Source organism: Lagenorhynchus albirostris, chromosome 5 (genome assembly GCF_949774975.1).
Source record: "Lagenorhynchus albirostris chromosome 5, mLagAlb1.1, whole genome shotgun sequence".
Lineage (NCBI taxonomy): Eukaryota > Metazoa > Chordata > Mammalia > Artiodactyla > Delphinidae > Lagenorhynchus > Lagenorhynchus albirostris.
In genome coordinates this window covers 85,688,104-85,706,022 of record NC_083099.1, presented here as the reverse complement: position 1 = coordinate 85,706,022, position 17,919 = coordinate 85,688,104, and the positions used below count along the sequence as shown (strand labels likewise).

Below are 17,919 nucleotides of genomic sequence, written 5' to 3'. Positions count from 1 at the left end.
GCCCTCTTTAGATGGTAGGTATTACAGATGAATTTTTTGTGAGCATTTTACATCTCACAGGGAACATTTTGACAAACTGTAATTTAATCATAGCCCCAGGGTAGGTGGTACTTGTGTTTTTCAAATGAAGATATTAAGAGATTTTGATTTGTCCAAGATCTCCTGCAGTGTGTCACTGGTAGAATCAGGATATTTCCTAAGCCTGCTGACTCAATATTTCATGATATTTCCACTTTAATAGGCAGATGATCATGTATCATAGGAAATACCCATATTTGGGGAAGAAGTTAGACTGTATTATTATAAAGTTCTCTTCTGACTTTGAAAATCTTTGATTTTCTGGAGATTAAAATTTGACCTCCTTTGCTTATTTAGTACTTCTTTGAAAACTTTGCCCAACCCATTTCCCAAATAAATGCTTATCTTTAAACTTTGTTTTTTCCCCTGTTATCTAAGTAGTTTCTAGAAAAACTTTCATCTTTTTATATTCTAATCTTTTGCAGTCCCATTCCTACTTACTCAACAGTTCCCTTCTGCATCTTTAGGAGGCTGGAAAATCCTAATAAACCAGTTTCCCCTTTTCTTTACTTCCTCCCTCAACTGCCCTTCCTCCAATTTTCCTACTGACACCAAAATCCTTGTCTCCTTTACATTGACATTTGTGACTGTAATATCAGATTTATTATTATTTTTCCATGATTTCTAAGGACTTATACACTAACTTCATCTTTATCAATAAATGACCAAAGTGATGATAGTCTCTACCTTATCACTGATACCATCTTTAAAGTGTTGGTACTTTTCTTGCCCCTTTGATCATATTCTTCTCACTTGGAAGGTCTCCCATATTGCCATGTGGTTGATTTTTGGGTTTTTTAACATCTTTATTGGAGTATAATTGCTTTACGATGTTGTGTTAGCTTCTGCTGTATAACAAAGTGAATCGCCATATGGTTTTGATCTTTAATTGTTTTTACTCTTGCTTGTTTCTTTAATCACTCTTTAATTCTTCTATTATCCCTGTACACCGTCCTGCTTCTGAAGGCACTAAGTGTATCAAACCAGAATTCCACTGTTAATGACTTTATTGTTGCACGCCCTTCCCGAATTCTTTGATACCTTGGTTAATGGATTACAAATTGTATTCCAAGGAGTGTAGGGTTCTGTAGCCATCCTTCAATGACTCCAGAAAGACTGAAAAACACCACTGTACCCTGCCTGAATTAATACCTAAACCTCAGGGTTTGATTTTCCTCTCTTTCTGTATTCTTTCTATTTGGACTCAACTCAGCCTTGAAACTTACTTTCCAGTTCTTACCTGTTCCCCTAACTCATCCCCATTGCTTTACACTTCTCCCACATCTGAACCAATTTCTTCTTTTCTCCCAATGTATTGTCATTTTGAACACTTAAGTAATTTTGTCTTATGGTACAGTTGTTTAAAACCAGTGAAATCTCCTTTTATTCATAGTCTTTATTCCCTAAGTTTAACACAGTACCTTTTCCTTGGTAGGAGCTCAGTAAACATTTAATAAATTGAGTCCATTTGTTACCAGTTAAGTTGTATGGACCCCTGCTCGGGCCCTAGCCCACTGAGGCCCTCTGCCTCCACAGAGAAGGTTTTTTTCCATTCGGGTTCCAGCAGCCAAAAAATGAAACCAAAGCAGAAATTGAAGCAACAGAAGCTTTATTCAATGGCCAGAGAATGGATAAGTGGGAACTTAGTTCACAAATCAAGCTCTCGCCTTAATGGCAAGACGGATTTGCTTTTAAGGAATAAAGACAATGGGGGGAAGGAGTGAGACTAATGATGGGGATGCATATGCATTAGTTTTCTGGGAAAGAGGCAGGCTTTCCTGGAAATGGGATGCCACCACTTTTCTGTCCTTTTTTGGTCAGTGACTTCCAGTCACGGCTGCCAGTAGGTGTGTCATTTGGTACACTAATGTAGTAAAATCAGTGTAGAGACTCGGAGTCTCTTGGAGTTAAGATTCATCGCCATCTTGGTTTCAGCTGGTTCTGTCCGGTTTTTGTTTTTCTCTTCCTATAGCTTCCTTTCTTTGTGTCCAGACCCTGTGATGAAAGATATATGTTAGTTCCTATTCCAAGGAGGGGTTGGTGGGTTTTGAGCAAGGGTCTGGTGACAACTCTGGTAACATATTGACACTCACCCCATAACTATTTCCGGAGCTTTTCAACTTCTCTTCATGCCTGCATCCCTTCCCCTACTTAACGTTAGATTGGTTAAACATCATTATTCTCATAACAGTTCTCCCTCAATTTTCGGTTATTTCCTATTGTTTGTAGGATAAAGGCCAGTAGGCATTCATTTCAAGACCCACAAATTAGTCTCCCTTATCCTTATTTCTCACTGTTGCCATACATAAACCTTTTATTCCAGTCAGGCTGTTAACTGTTTCTGAAATTTTTATTTCCCTTCTTTTGTTCTTGTTATTTCCCCACCTGAAATGCCTTTTGCTCTCCTTCTTTTCCTATGCTAATTATACCTGACCTTCAAGATGTTTTCCCCAAACATTCTAATCGTTGAACTTTTAGTAAATAAGTGTGTATTATTTGATACTTTATTACATATTGATCTGTGACCTTTACTTTATGGTTGTTTGGAGACAACCAACCAAGTTATTTAGCTTTTTAAATGTACATATATTTTATCTTCTTTATTAAATTGTCAGTAATAAGTTAGACCAGCAGTTACATAGAAACATTCTGCTTTGGGGTCTGTAACCAGTTTTCTATTTGGACTTGAATAGTTCATTGTTTGGGTTTTTCAGATTGCACATCTCTAAAGTAAAGAAGTTGAACTAAATTTCTTACACTATTCTGTGTTCTGCTAAAAAAAGAAAAAAGGGAAAAATGATCCCAGAAATATTTTAAAGGTAGATTTTACATTTAAACATTTCTTAAATGTAAGATATAACTTGTTAGATGATAAAAAAAATAAAGCAGAGAAGGAGGGGAGGTATTTTAAATAGATGGGCAGATAGGCAGAGAAGCCTCTCAGAGAAGGGGACATTTGAGGAAAGACCTGAAGGAGGTATATAGAAGCTGACATCTGGCAGAAGAGTACTCCAGACAGGGGGAACAACATGTACAAAGACCCTGAGGCAGAATGTGTATGTGCTTTGAGTAATGGCAAAGGGTTCAGTGTTTATGCAGCCTGATTAAGGGGAAGAGTAGTTAGAGAGGAGGTCAGAGAAATAATGGGAGGGCAAGATGTTGTCAGGCTAGATAAGAGGTTGGAAAGAATTCACAGTCTGTTACATTTCATGGGGTATTTTCTATTGAGTGTCTTGCATACGGATATATAATTCTGAGTTTTAATAACTGTAGACTATCCAAGAATGAGGTACTTTTAACCAAATCTTAAGAATTTTATATTTTACTTTGAAGAAGTGGTAATAACTCAAGAATACACCAAAGTTCACTACCTATATTGGTTCTTTTGCTTTAAAGTTTGTAATTATAACTTAATTCTTTTTTTTTTTTTTTTTTTTTTACCATAGGTAAGTTAACATGATGGATTTCTCCAAGCTACCCAAAATACGTGATGAAGATAAAGAAAGCACGTTTGGTTATGTGCATGGGGTCTCAGGACCTGGTAAGTAATACATAATAATCTCAATAGTAAAAATTCCTAACATCAATTAATGTCTTTTCAAGATGTTTTAGGCAGAAATACACAAGTTTCTGTTCACCTACATAAATTCTGTCTTTAAAAGATTTCATAGCTGCTGTAAGACTGAGGTAATACCTCCATCATAAGGGCTACTGTAACATTTATTATCTAAATTTGATAATTATTGAGGTACTAATTTGTGATATCCTGTTTATTATATAAATGTATAGTTGGTGTTATATGTCTTAATTTTTTTGTTAAGCGTGAGGTTAAAAAACTATAAAGTTTATAGGTTTTAGTATGTGATACCTAGATGTCTGTTAATTGGATTTGAATTTTAATAATTGCTTTTAAAGCATTTCTCAGAAATATCAACCTTGGCTCTTTGCATGTATAAATCTTTCTGAATGGTTATTCAGATATCACATAACTAGCTACCTATAGGAAAATAGTCTTATGACATGATAATGAGAATGGAAAGCAGTTTATGTTTGTTCTGCCCACACTTGGGGTACTGCATTTTAAATAATAAATTTTGTTCTAGTATTCATTTTATTATTCCACACTTCTATTGCAAAATGTGGTTCATAGTTTCCATAGGTAAAGCTGCTCATTGATTTGTATCTTTAGTGCCATGGAAATTCATTTTTCCTTATATCTTTTTACAAAGTCATGTTGTAGTCTTTTTCTTGTTCTAATCACAGAAGAGGTGATGACACTTTTTGGTGTTAATGCAAAGAAAACACTGTCAGTCACTGTGCCTATTTCTCCCTAAGAAGCTTCTACCACTTAGAAATTGGTGTTTGAGCTTGAACTTATTAGCAGATAATATATTTCACTGTTTTCAATCTCTTTTGCCATTCGGAGAAACAATTTTTCCCCTTGAGGATCGTAAGGTCTTCAGGAAAGACAGGCTATACACATCTTAGGGAAAAGGCAAAAGAACACTATCAAAAGAGTTTAGGTAAAAATATTTTTCTGAAACTTGTAGTTAACTGCTCTTGGAACCTATTTATAATTTTAAGTACTTAACGAGGTAGTAGAAAAATGGCATACTTTTGTTTATGAAATATGATTTCAAACGTTAGTGATCTCTGGTATTTTGGTGCATCTTAACTATTCTTATATATAGGTTCAGAGGTAAGTATTTAAAAAATTAATAAATTTCCATTGTTCAATGTTAAATAAATATTAACATCTTAATAGTTTTCACTCGAATATTACCTAATTCATAGATCTAATTAATTGTATCAGAAGGCTAAATATTAAAATAGACTTATTCCATTGAGGCCTGCGCAGGTCCCAACCTATCTGTGGTTTGGGGTTGCTATCCGCCTCATAAAGCACAGTAGAGGCTTTGTCTTCTGGGAAGACAGAAGTCGTCTTCTCCTGAAAAGGCCTCTTACATAGCTGGCTTTGGCATCTTCCAGGAATAGGAGGGCAGGGATTGAGGCCTCATGAGTCTGGTAGAGAGACAGATAGAGGTAGATGTAGAGAGGTTGAGGTTAGAGAGAGAAGACAGTGGTTATAACCAGAAAGTCCAGAGTGGGATGTTGTTACTTCCATAACTTGTCACTGTTAACTCAGCCTGGGCTTCATGACAGTCATAGAAGTGGATTCCTTAATTAAAAAAAAAAGACTTATTTCTACATATCTGAAAATGTACAACATTCCCCTCATTCCAGAAAAGTAGTTTTTGTTTACTAGACAACATGATCAGGACTTCTCTGGTGGTGCAATGGTTAAAAATGCGCCTGCCAATGCAGGGGACACAGGTTCCATCCCTGGTCCCGGAAGATCCCACATGCAACTAAGCAACTAAGCCCGTGCACCACAACTACTGAGCCCGCGCCCCAGAGCCCACGAGCTACAACTGCTGAGCCCGTGTGCCGCGACTACTGAAGCCTGCATGCCCTAGAGCCTGTGCTCTGCAACAAAGACAGGCCACCGCAACGAGAAACCTGCGCACCGCAACGAAGAGTAGCCCCTGCTCACCGCAACTAGAGAAAGCCCACGCACAGCAATGAAGACCCAACTCAGCCATAAATAAACAAACAAACAAATAAATAAACCAAAATAATAAGTGTAAATTCTAGTTCAGTATTTATAAGAAATAGGGATTTTTAATTAGGATTTCACCCAGTGGTGGTGACTGATTATAAACGTCCTATGGGATATGAAATAAACATCCTATGGGATATGAAATAAACATCCTGTGGGATATGAAAAAAATCTTTGATGCAAATGGGAGGTTTTCTAGATAGATCTGTCATTAGTTTATCAAGAGTCTTTGTTCCAGAAGAGTTTTAAGAACCACTGGTATAAAGTGTTAGAAAGTAAAGATGTTGTTTTATATAATATTTTTCAAAGCGATGGTGACAACACAGCAAACTGATAATTGTGTGGCATTCTATCATGCAACTAGCTAAAGCTCTTGTTCTCATTTTAGTTTTAAAGGTTTTTTTTATTACTCTTGTTCCAAAACCCATCATTCCATATATTATAGCAACCTAGGTTGATCAAAACTTGCCTCAATGCTACTAGGTAAGAGTTTGTCATATAGAACTTCAAAATGAATATAGTTTTCATGTATATTATGTAAATAAGTAATCTTTAGCCTAACAAGTTTTATTGTTTACCCCAACTATGTCATATGCTAAAAATGTCTCTTTTTTTTTTTTTGGCTGCGTTGGGTCTTCATTGCTGCGTGCGGGCTTCCTCTAGTTGCAGCGAGCGGGGGCTACTCTTTGTTGTGGTGCACAGGCTTCTCATTGCAGTGGCTTCTCCTGGTGCAGAGCACGGGCTCTAGGTGCACAGGCTTCAGTAGTTGCAGCACGTGGGCTCTAGAGTGCAGGCTCAGTAGTTGTGGCGTACGGGCTTAGTTGCTCCATGGCATGTGGGATCTTCCCAGACCAGGGATTGAACCTGTGTCCCCTGCATTGGCAGGCGGGTTCTTAAACACTGCGCCACCAGGGAAGTCCCTAAAAATGTGTCTTTTGATCAACAAAACGAAAAGACAACATATGGAATGGAAGAAAATATTTGCAGATGATGTGACTGACAAAGGGTTAATGTCCAAAATATACAAACAGCTCATGCAACTCAATATCGAAAAACCAAACAACTCAATCAAAAAATGGGCAGAAAAAAAAAAAATGGGCAGAAGACCTAAATAGACATTTTACCAAAGAAGGCACACAGCTGACCAACAGGCATATAAAAAGATGTTCAGCATCACTAATTATTAGAGAAATGAAGATCAAAACAACAGTGAGGTATCTTCTCGAAGCAGAATGGCTGTCATCAAAAAAGTCTGCAAATAATAAATGCTGAAGAGGATGTGGAGAAAAGCGAACCCTCCTACACTGTTGGTGGGAATGTAAATTGGTGTAGCTACTATGGAAAGCAATATGGATGTTCCTTAAAAAACTGAAAATAGAGCTACCATATGATTCAGCAGTCCTACTTCTGGGTATATGTCCAGCAAAGAGGAAAACTCTTAATTTGAAAGATGCATCTACCCCAATGTTCATAGCATCACTATTTACAGTAGGCAAGACATAGAAGCAAACTAAGTACCCATCAACAGATGATTGGCTTAAGACGATATGGTATATATATACAATGGAATATTACTCAGCCATAAAAAGAATGAAATATTGCCATTTGCAGCAACATGGATGAACCTAGAGAATATTATACTTAGTGAAGTAAGTCAAAGACAAATATTGTATGATATCACTTAGATGTGGAATCTAAAAAATAATACAAATAAATCTGTATATGAAACAGACTCACAGACATAGAAAACAAATTTATGTTTACCAAAAGGAAGAGGGAAGCAGGAGAGGACAAATTAGGAGTATGGGATTAACAGATACAAACTATTGTGCATGAAATAGATAAGCAACAAGGATTTACTGTATAGCACAGGGAATTATATTCCATATATTGTAATAATCTATAAATGGAAAGTAATCTGAAAAAAAAGTATATAACTGAATCATTTGCTGTACACCTGAAACTAACACAGTATTTTATTTTTTTATATACTTCTTTGAATTTTTGCATGTTATTTTATTTTTTTATACAGCAGGTTCTTATTAGTCATCCATTTTATACACATCAGTGTATACATGTCAATCCCAATCTCCCAATTCATCCCACCACCACCTCCACCCCACACCCCCCACTTTAGCCCCTTGGTGTCCATACATTTGTCTTCTACATCTGTGTCTCTATTTCTGCCCTGCAAACAGGTTCATCTGTACCATTTTTCTAGGTTCCACATAAATACATTGATATATGATATTTGTTTTTCTCTTTCTGACTTACTTCACTCTGTATGACAGCCTCTAGATCCATCCACGTCTCTACAAATGACCCAATTTTATTCCTTTTTATGGCTGAGTAATATTCCATTGTATATATGTACCATATCTTCTTTATCCACTCATCTGTCTATGGGCATTTAGGTTGCTTCCATGACCTGGCTATTGTAAATAGTGCTACAATGAACATTGGGGGGCATGTGTCTTTTTGAATTATGGTTTTCTCTGGGTATTTGCCCAGTAGTGGGATTGCAGGGTCATGGTAATTCTATTTTTAGTTTTTTAAGGAACCGCCATACTGTTCTGCATAGTGGCTGTATCAATTTACATTCCCACTAACAGTGCAAGAGGGTTCCCTTTTCTCGACACCCTGTCCGGCATTTGTTGTTTGTAGATTTTCTGATGATCCCCATTCTAACTGGTGTGAGGTGATACCTCATTGTAGTTTTCATTTGAATTTCTCTGATAATTAGTGATGTTGAGCAGCTTTCCATGTGCTTCTTGGCCATCTGTATGTCTTCGTTGGAGAAATGTCTGTTTAGGTCTTCTGCCCACTTTTTGATTGGGTTGTTTGTTTTTTTAATATTGAGCTGCATAAGCTGTTCATATATCTTGGAGGTTAATCCTTTGTCCATTGATTCGTTTGCAAATATTTTCTCCCATTCTGAGGGTGGTCTTTTCATCTTGTTTATGGTTTCCTTTGCTTGCAAAAGCTTTTAAGTTTCATTAGGTCCCATTTGTTTATTTTTGTTTTTCTTTCCATTACTCTAGGAGGTAGATCAAAAAAGATCTTGCTGTGATTTATGTCAAAGAATGGTCTTCCTATGTTTTCCTCCAAGAGTTTTATAGTGTCTGGTCTTACATTTAGGTCTTTAATCCACTTTGAGTTTATTTTTGTCTATGGTGTTAGGGAGTGTTCTAATTTTATTCTTTTACATGTGGCTCTTCAGTTTTCCCAGCACCACTTATTGAAGAGACTGTCTTTTCTCCATTGTATATCCTTGCCTCCTTTGTCATAGATTAGTTGACCATAGGTGCATGGGTTTATCTCTGGGCTTTCTATCCTGTTCCATTGATCTATATTTCTGTTTTTGTGCCAGTACCATATTGTCTTGATTACTGTAGCTTTGTAGTATAGTCTGATGTCAGGGAGTCTTATTCCTCCAGCTCCGTTTTTTTCCCTCAAGACTGCTTTGGCTATTCAGGGTCTTTTGTGTCTCCATACCAATTTTAAGATTTTTTGTTCTAGTTCTGTAAAAAATGCCACTGGTAATTTTATAGGGATTGCATTGAATCTGTAGATTGCTTTGGGTAGTATAGACATTTTCACACGATTGATTTTTCCAATCCAAGAACATGGTATATCTCTCCATCTGTTTGTGTCATGTTTGATTTCTTTCATCAGTGTTTTATAGTTTTCTGCATACAGGTCTTTTGCCTCCTTAGGTAGGTTTATTCCTAGGTATTTTAGTCTTTTTGTTGCAGTGGTGAATGGGATTGTTTCCTTAATTTCTCTTTATGATCTTTCGTTGTTAGTGTATAGGAATGCAAGAGATTTCTGTGCATTAATTTTGTATCCTGCAACTTTACCAGATTAATTGATTAGCTCTAGTAGTTTGCTGGTGGCATGTTTAGGATTCAGTATGTATAGGATCATGTCACCTGCAAACAGTGACAGTTTTACTTCTTCTTTTCCGATTTGTATTCCTTTTATTTCTTTTTCTTCTCTGATTGCCGTGGCTAGGAATTCCAAAACTCTGTTGAATAATGGTGGTGAGAGTGGATATCCTTGTCTTGTTCCTGATCTTAGAGGAAATGCTTTCAGTTTTTCACCATTGAGAATGATGTTTCCTGTCAGTTTGTCGTATATGGCCTTTATTATGTTGAGGTAGCTTTCCTCTATGCCCACTTTCTGGAGAGTTTTTATCATGAATAGGTGTTGAATTTTGTCAGAAGCTTTTTCTGCATCTATTGAGATGATCATATGGTTTTTATTCTTCAGTTTGTTACTATGGTGTATCACCTTGATTGATTTGCATATATTGAAGAATCCTTGCATCCCTGGGATAAATCCCACTTGATCATGGTGTAATCCTTTTAATGTGTTGTTGGATTCTGTTTGCTAGTATTTTGTTGAGGATTTTTGCATCTATATTCATCAGTGATATTGGCCTGTAATTTTCTTTTTTTATAGTATCTTTGTCTGGTTTTGGTATCGGGGTGATGGTGGCCTCATAGAATGAGTTTGGGAGTATGCTTTCCTCTGCACTTTTTTGAAAGAGTTTGAGAAGGATGGGTGTTAGCTCTTCTCTAAATGTTTGGAAGCATTCACCTGCGAAGCCATCTGTCCTGGACTTTTGTTTGTTGGAAGATTTTTAATCACAGTTTCGATATCATTACTTGTGATTGGTCTGTTCATATTTTCTGTTTCTTCCTGGTTCAGTCATGGAAGGTTATACTTTTCTAACATTTCTTCCAGGTTGTCCATTTTATTGGCATAGAGTTGCTTGTAGTAGTCTCTTAGGATGCTTTGTATTTCTGCAGCTAACACAGTATTTTAAATCAAGTATAATTTTTTAAAACTGTCTTTTTATGAGATAGTGTGTTCCATAGTAGGTATTTTATTTTTCCTATGAATATATGAGAGAAGTGTATTATAGTATTTATTGGATGTTTTAATTATCTTAATACTCATTTGTTCTTTTCAGTGGTTACAGCTTGTGACATGGCAGGTGCAGCCATGTATGAACTGGTGCGAGTGGGCCACAGTGAGTTGGTTGGAGAGATTATCCGATTGGAGGGTGACATGGCCACTATCCAGGTGTATGAAGAAACCTGTATCCTTTTTGGTTCAATTTCTAGCCATTTTCTATAAATCATATTTGAAAGATTTATGGCAAAGGTATAAGCAGCACCAATGGTATCAGAAACGTGGAATATTGGTGTTTTGAAGAAACCCGATATATAGGAGTTTATTGAAGAAAGGTACTAAGAATTAGTGCTCTTATTTTAAGAAATTAGTATTATCTCCTGACCTTTCATTGCTCTTAATATTTCATTGCTCTTATTCTCAAGATCAGTGTTACTTCTTTGGCTACTTAATTAAGTTTTATTTGGTACAGCTTTTTTGCCATATTACAATATATGCTTATGGTACCTGTTCTCTCTGTCAGTATTGGAGTGCTAATTCTAAACAAAATCTGAAAATTTTTAATAAAATTAAATTTTTTAATTTGAAATTTTTAATAAAATTAAGAGTCTTCATAGCTATGAAATCATCACTAATCAAAAGGATTTTTTTCTATTGTTAGGTTTATCTTTTATTTAGTCTTCTACATGGCTTGAAGATTTAAAATAAACTAATGACCATGTGTATAGTGAGAACCCGCTCTGCCTTTGTTATCCTGTATTTGGCCAGTTTTCAAAACAGACATGCATTCATGCAGCTCATTTTGTTAGTTCCATTTATTTTGTATCCTTCTAGTTTGTTATATGAACCAATATAAATATATATTTTTATTTTTATTTCCTTTTTTCCCCAAAAGATAGCATATTATATGCACAGTTCTGCACCTTGTTTTTTTCACTTAAAAATATATGTATGGTGGAAGATGGATAAATATGTGATAAATATAGTACAATGTTTATGGTAGATCACTGTAAAATTCTTTCAGCTTTGCTGTAGGTTTGAAATATTTCATAATCAAATATTGGAAATATATTTTGGAGATCTTTCTTGAAAAATTCGTAGAAGTGCCTAGTCTTTTTTACGTCTACATAGAATTCCAGCTTATGAATATACCAACATTTATTAATAAATCTCTTAATGATTGTTAAGTCTGAAGATTTTTTTGGTTGATTCTTAGTCTTAAGAGTTTACGTTTTTGTCCAGGTCCTAATATCCTTTTTAGGGAACTGATATTCCTCGCCAGTATAGTGGAAACAAAGTATGATGGAGCGGCTTTTGCTTCTATTTTTAAGCCTGTGGCTCCCAAACTGTGCCCCAGGGCACTCTGGGCAGCTGCAGCAAACTCACGTGGGTGCCCCAGGATATTTTAAGGTTTTAGGGTAAACACGGGGATATTAGACATTTTGTCAGACACCATGAGAACTAGTAGCTTGAGATAATAAACACTTTTATTATTTGACTGTACTATATTCTTGTTGATGATATCATATCTTTGTGAAGCTGAGTTTTGGCAGTTGCTAAGCTAAAAACCAAGTGTCATACAAAAATGATGTGGAATGAGTATTCAATCTGACTCCAAGGTTTGGAAATTGTAGAATACCCAACAGGCACATAAATCCCATTTGTAAGAATTGAGATTATTTTATAATGAAATTAAAATGTTCTTTTTTCTTTCAATTTATGTATATTTTTCAAAGTACCACTTAGTTGTTAGGACATACACATATATTAAGATGTTTGGACATAATTATTTAATAGATGGAATTATATATATATATATCTTTTGTTGTAGGTCACTATGAATAAGTTACTGAAACACTAAGGATGCTGTGGACTAAAAGTTTGAGAATCGCAGGTTTAGCGCCTTATGTATCATTTCCTGTTAAACTGTGGTATTTCCTTTTTATAGTATCTCTAATCTTTCACAGTGAGTTTTTCTCAACTGCCATTTCCAGCTGGTGTGTCTGTTGGAGATCCTGTACTCCGCACTGGTAAACCCCTCTCAGTAGAGCTTGGTCCTGGCATTATGGGAGCCATCTTTGATGGTATTCAAAGACCTTTGTCGGATATCAGCAGTCAGACTCAAAGTATTTACATTCCCAGAGGAGTAAATGTGTCTGCTCTTAGCAGAGATGTCAAATGGGATTTCACACCTTGCAAAAACCTACGGGTATGTCTTTGTAACCTAAATTTCTAAAATTGGTGAAAGAATGTGAAAAGAGTGTTTACTGAACTATTTTGTACTCTTAGTCAAAATAAAAATAGACCACAGAAGCATAGTTTACATCTTTTTTTTAGCTCCACTAGAAGGATTATAGAACAAATGTGTTCTATTGATAAGTGAAGCAAATGATTTAAATAATAGCAAGGGTGAGTCTGCTTGACGTTTATTAAACATTAAATGGTTTGACATTTATTTGAACATTAAACAAGTGCATTTGTTCTCTAGGTTGGTAGTCACATCACTGGTGGAGATATTTATGGAATTGTCAACGAGAACTCACTCATCAAACACAAAATCATGTTGCCCCCACGAAACAGAGGAACTGTCACTTACATTGCTCCACCTGGAAATTACGATACCTCTGTAAGTATCATATAAACTTTATCTCACAAGAGTGGCCCCCCTTATATGTGACAGTTGCCCCGTTTTAGTACTCTGAATAGTTACAGAATTCATATTTAATGTGTATGTTTTAAGTTACTCCCATAATTATTTTTTTATTTAAGATTTTTTTCTTTAAAACTTGAGCTTTGGAATACAAAAAGCAAAATATATTATTTCTTTTTGAAGAGAAATAGCTAGTATAGTATTTTCCTACCTTCTTAACTTATGCTACATTATTTAAACCTCTGATTCTTTAGGCATAGAATAGACTGATCTTTTTGTCAGTCTCTATTCACATAATGAATTGTAGAATGGATTATATAAGTTCTTACTCTGGGTGAGCCACTTAAAACTTAGTCCTTTAATGTTATTGATAGTCACATCACACCAAATACAGTAGATGCATGATAATCTTTGTGGGTATGAAGATAGCTTTATTGAGAAGATCATTATAGCATATAATTTTTTCCCAATAAAATATGATAAAAGATAATAATTTTCTAATCATTTCACAAGAATCAGTCTGTGCTCTACAACATATACAGAGCAAAAGAATTAAATCGGGATTCTGGGCAGTCAGCTAACCTTACTCACTAGCTTAGAGACTCACCTATACTTTAAAGAAAACCCTGAAGTAGACAGTTCAGATTCATGCATCAACAAGATTACAGATTTCTATAGGTCTATGGACTTTGAGATTGTTTGTGAACAGTTAAAACCATCTCAGTGTTCACAAATGTTAGAGTATTACTCATTATCTTTTTGCTTTTGTAAATAATTTAAAATATTTAACTTTATTAAATATGTTAGGGTTCTTAATAGATTAGTATTTTTCATTAAAGCAGTGTCAGAGCATTATAATAAAGTAAGCAAAATAAAGAATGGAAAATAAATTATGAAAGCTTTCATTTCTTCCCTCCCTCAGTCCCAGGAGTATCTTCTGTACCCTTCAAGAATTTTTCCTATGCATATTCATGTAATGTATTTAACTATCCCTCTATTACTTGAGATACTCCTTTCTCCAAAACTTCTAAGCTTTTTAAAAAAATCATTAAAATAGTAACAATGCACCTGGTTTAAAAAAAATTAGAACAGTATGTAAAGATTTACAATAAAAAAGTATAAATCTCCCTCCCCACTTCCACATACCACCTCCCTAACCCCCCAAGAGAAATCTGGCGTTACTTTGATGTTAGAGGAAGAAATGTTTATAGTGTACTTAAAGTCCTGCTGTATTTTTGTAGGATGTTGTGTTGGAGCTTGAATTTGAAGGTATAAAGGAGAAGTTCAGCATGGTCCAAGTATGGCCTGTACGTCAGGTTCGGCCTGTCACTGAGAAGTTGCCAGCTAATCATCCTCTGTTGACTGGCCAGCGAGTCCTTGATGCCCTTTTTCCGTAAGTTTGATTTGTGTCCCGTGGTTTTCCCTCAGAGTTATTATATGTGCTTATTGTTTCACTTCTTTATAGGTAAAGATTTTATGTGCTAATCCTATAATACATTTTATCTAGAGAAATATATTTTACCAGTGCTTATTTAGAGAATGAAACTGTTGAAGAAAATTTATTTTTTCACAGTTGCAAAAGGAAACCATTATTTCTAAAACTTTCTGAAAAAATGAAATTTCCAGAAGGAAATCTGTGCCAAAATAATGTAACTATTTTTCTTAAGTTATCCTAGAATTAGTAGATTGGTGTCACTATAAATTGATGACTTCTAACATCAACTGGGTTCTCTATGCTACCCAGCAATCTTTCTTACTTTGTAGTCTGCTCTTTGCCATTTTCTTCATCACCTGCTTAAAAACCTCCTTTCTCTTTAAATCTTAGGCATTAGCATACCCTGCTTTACTTTTAACAGTTAACTTCATCATTTAATTCACAGAAAGGACTGAAGCAGTGATGTAGTAATTCTTCCAACTTCTGATCACCAACCCATGTATGTCTCACTCTTCAGCCTCTTACCTTTAAACCTACTCTGTGTGTTGTTCTCACTATTCCTCTCTCATAAGATCTTCAGTACTTTGACTCTTCTTATTTAGTCAGTACCTCCTGTTTCCATATCCTTCACTATCCAGTTTAAGTTTAATAGTCTATCACTTTTACTAACATCTGTCAGTATATTAAATTTTCTTGGTTCCTTTGTCTTCTGCCACGCCCACCTGGCGAAATATCAACTGTGAATCAGTCCTGCTATCTCCTTCTCCCAAATCTACACACAACCTGCTGAGAAAAATAAATAAGGCCAAGTTGGTATCTCACCACTGTGGCACAGTCGTTCAGCATTTCCCTAATTATCATTCTCCTGCTCTCCTCAGTGACTATTTCAAACCTCTCCACTTGCCTCAGAGCTTGAACTCCAGTCTTCTTTCTCCTTCATTCTCAACAAATGATCATGCTAGATCCTTCACAGAGAAATGACAGGCCATCAGATTTGGAACTCCATCAGTTAACATACATTCCCATCCATCCCTTACTTCTCTCCTTTTTCTGGAGTTTATCCCACCTCATGTTTCCTCAAAGACCTCCCATTAAGTGATATTCTCTTTATCTCCCATCTAATGAGAAGAAATCTACCTTCGACCTTTTCCCCTTTCTACCTTCCACTACGTTTCTCCCTATCTTCACAGCCAAACCTCTTAAAAAAAGTAAATTAGTTGTCTCCACTTTTCCCACTCTAATTCACTGTACTGATCTGCCCATGGTGCCACCCCTCAACCGAAACTACTCTCACTAACATCATCAGTCACTCCCAATTCAATAAGTACGTTTTAGTGTTTTCCTAATTCCTACAACTTTGGATATTGGATATTGCTTTCTACTCCTTCCTCTTTGAAACACCCTCTTTCTTTGCTTTTCCAGTTAGCTTCTGTCTACAAGAAGCTATTGCTTATTCTCCATTGCAGGTTCCTTCTCCCTTAATTTTGATATTTCTTAGAGGTTTTCCCTTTTCTTTCCTCATTATACGTCTTACCCTCTGTGGATGACTTCATTCTCTCTCGAGACTTAAATGTTCATCTATATATGATGATTTCTAAACCTGTATCTTCATCCCAAATCTCTTCTGAGTTCCAGACTCATACATCCACTTCTGATTATACCTCTCCTTTTGAATATCTTATAGGTGCCTCAAAGTCAGTATGTTTAAAACTAAAATCATCATCTTAATCACCACTCCTTTCCTTGAAACTTTGCTGCCTCTCTCAACCAATGTCATTATCATACATCCAGTGAATGCCTAATCTAAAATCTGACTTCTCTCAAGTATCATTTTTACCCTCCCACATCTAATTAGTGAACTAATGCTGTTACTCTATTCCCTAAATATTTTTTGTCTGCATCTGTCATCTCTACTCCATGACTATAATTAAGGATCTTACCCTAATTCCTGTAATAAACTCATTTAATCAGACTTTCCATCTTCAGTTTTGCCTTCTTTCCAAGTGGTTGTCCATGTTACATAGTGATCCAACTAAAACACATATGTGATCCTGCACAATATTGCTTGAAGCCCTTCAGAGCTCTTTATTGCTCTCAAGACAAACACACACTCCTTAACTCCTTACAAAGCCACCCATGATCTGGCTGTTGCTTACCTTCCAGTATTGTCTCAGCCACTTGCCTGCCCAACTGCTTCCTTATACACCATCTTCCAGGCTTAACGAAGGACTTTTAATTCTTCAAGCAATGCTCCCTCTTGCCCCTGGACCTTTGGGCATTCTATTCCCTCTATGTGGAGTGTTATTTCCCTGTATCTGGCTAATTTCTATTTTCTTTCAGGTCTTAGCTTCTTTCGGAAAGAATTTCCTAATCCCACTCCCATCCAGTGTCAGACTTTGTACTCCTTCCGGTGTACTCCCACAAACCTTGGATGGTCTCTATGATAGCACTTTTCACATTGGATTGTTGAACTTCTAAAGTGGGGCACACCCAGCCTTGCCTCCCCACCCTGGCTTAAAGGTGATTTGAAAGACGTATACAAAGCCATAGGCTGAATGGACATGGCTTCTTAGTGTATCAGAGTCACTGAAAGGTTTGAAGGAGAAAACATTTTAATGCGTATTAGTTTCATATGAGAAAAGTCTGTTATTATTATTAACGATGCAGTGTTTGTGTGAATTTTATGATAAAACACACTATTACCAAGGAATTTCCCTTAGCATTATGTCTCATTTCTCCTGCCCAGATACTCCTGCCTGACACACACATTCACCCGCACACACAAACACACCTGTGACATTCACTTCCCTCTGCTCTTAACTTCCTTCTGCCCTTAACGGTATTTCACTCTCCACTGACACTTTTTAGGGAAAGTTTGAAAGTGGTTGCTAAATGTAATCACAAGCTGACTCTCCAGTTGACTCCACTGGAATGTGAGCTCTTTGAATACAGAAACATGGCTATTTTCTCCGCTGTTGTCTCTCCAGCATCTCCAAGCATAGTTTGTAGTACCTTGGAAGTACCTCATAAATCGTTATTGAATGGATAAAAGGGGGTTGACTTAACACCTTAACAAAAGTCTTCATTTATTAACCTCTGTAACAAGATAGGAATTTCTTAGATCTTATTTTTTACCTCAGAAGACAACTTTCAAAGTGTTTATATTTTTCTTTCAGCTTTAATTCTTACATTGTCCTTTCATAAACTAATTGATTT

At 36.0% G+C, this 17,919-nt stretch overlaps 1 protein-coding gene across 1 annotated transcript in view; it reads left to right on the top strand.

The window, feature by feature from the left end:
- The window catches only part of ATP6V1A (ATPase H+ transporting V1 subunit A), a 55,272-nt gene that overhangs the window by 21,747 nt on the left and 15,606 nt on the right, over window positions 1-17,919 (top strand). Inside the window, exons 2-6 of the mRNA XM_060150590.1 lie at window positions 3,525-3,619; window positions 10,677-10,805; window positions 12,613-12,827; window positions 13,107-13,244; window positions 14,510-14,661. Of these exons, the coding sequence (XP_060006573.1) occupies window positions 3,535-3,619; window positions 10,677-10,805; window positions 12,613-12,827; window positions 13,107-13,244; window positions 14,510-14,661 (719 nt within the window). The 5' untranslated portion in view covers window positions 3,525-3,534. The remainder of the gene's footprint in view (window positions 1-3,524; window positions 3,620-10,676; window positions 10,806-12,612; window positions 12,828-13,106; window positions 13,245-14,509; window positions 14,662-17,919) is intronic.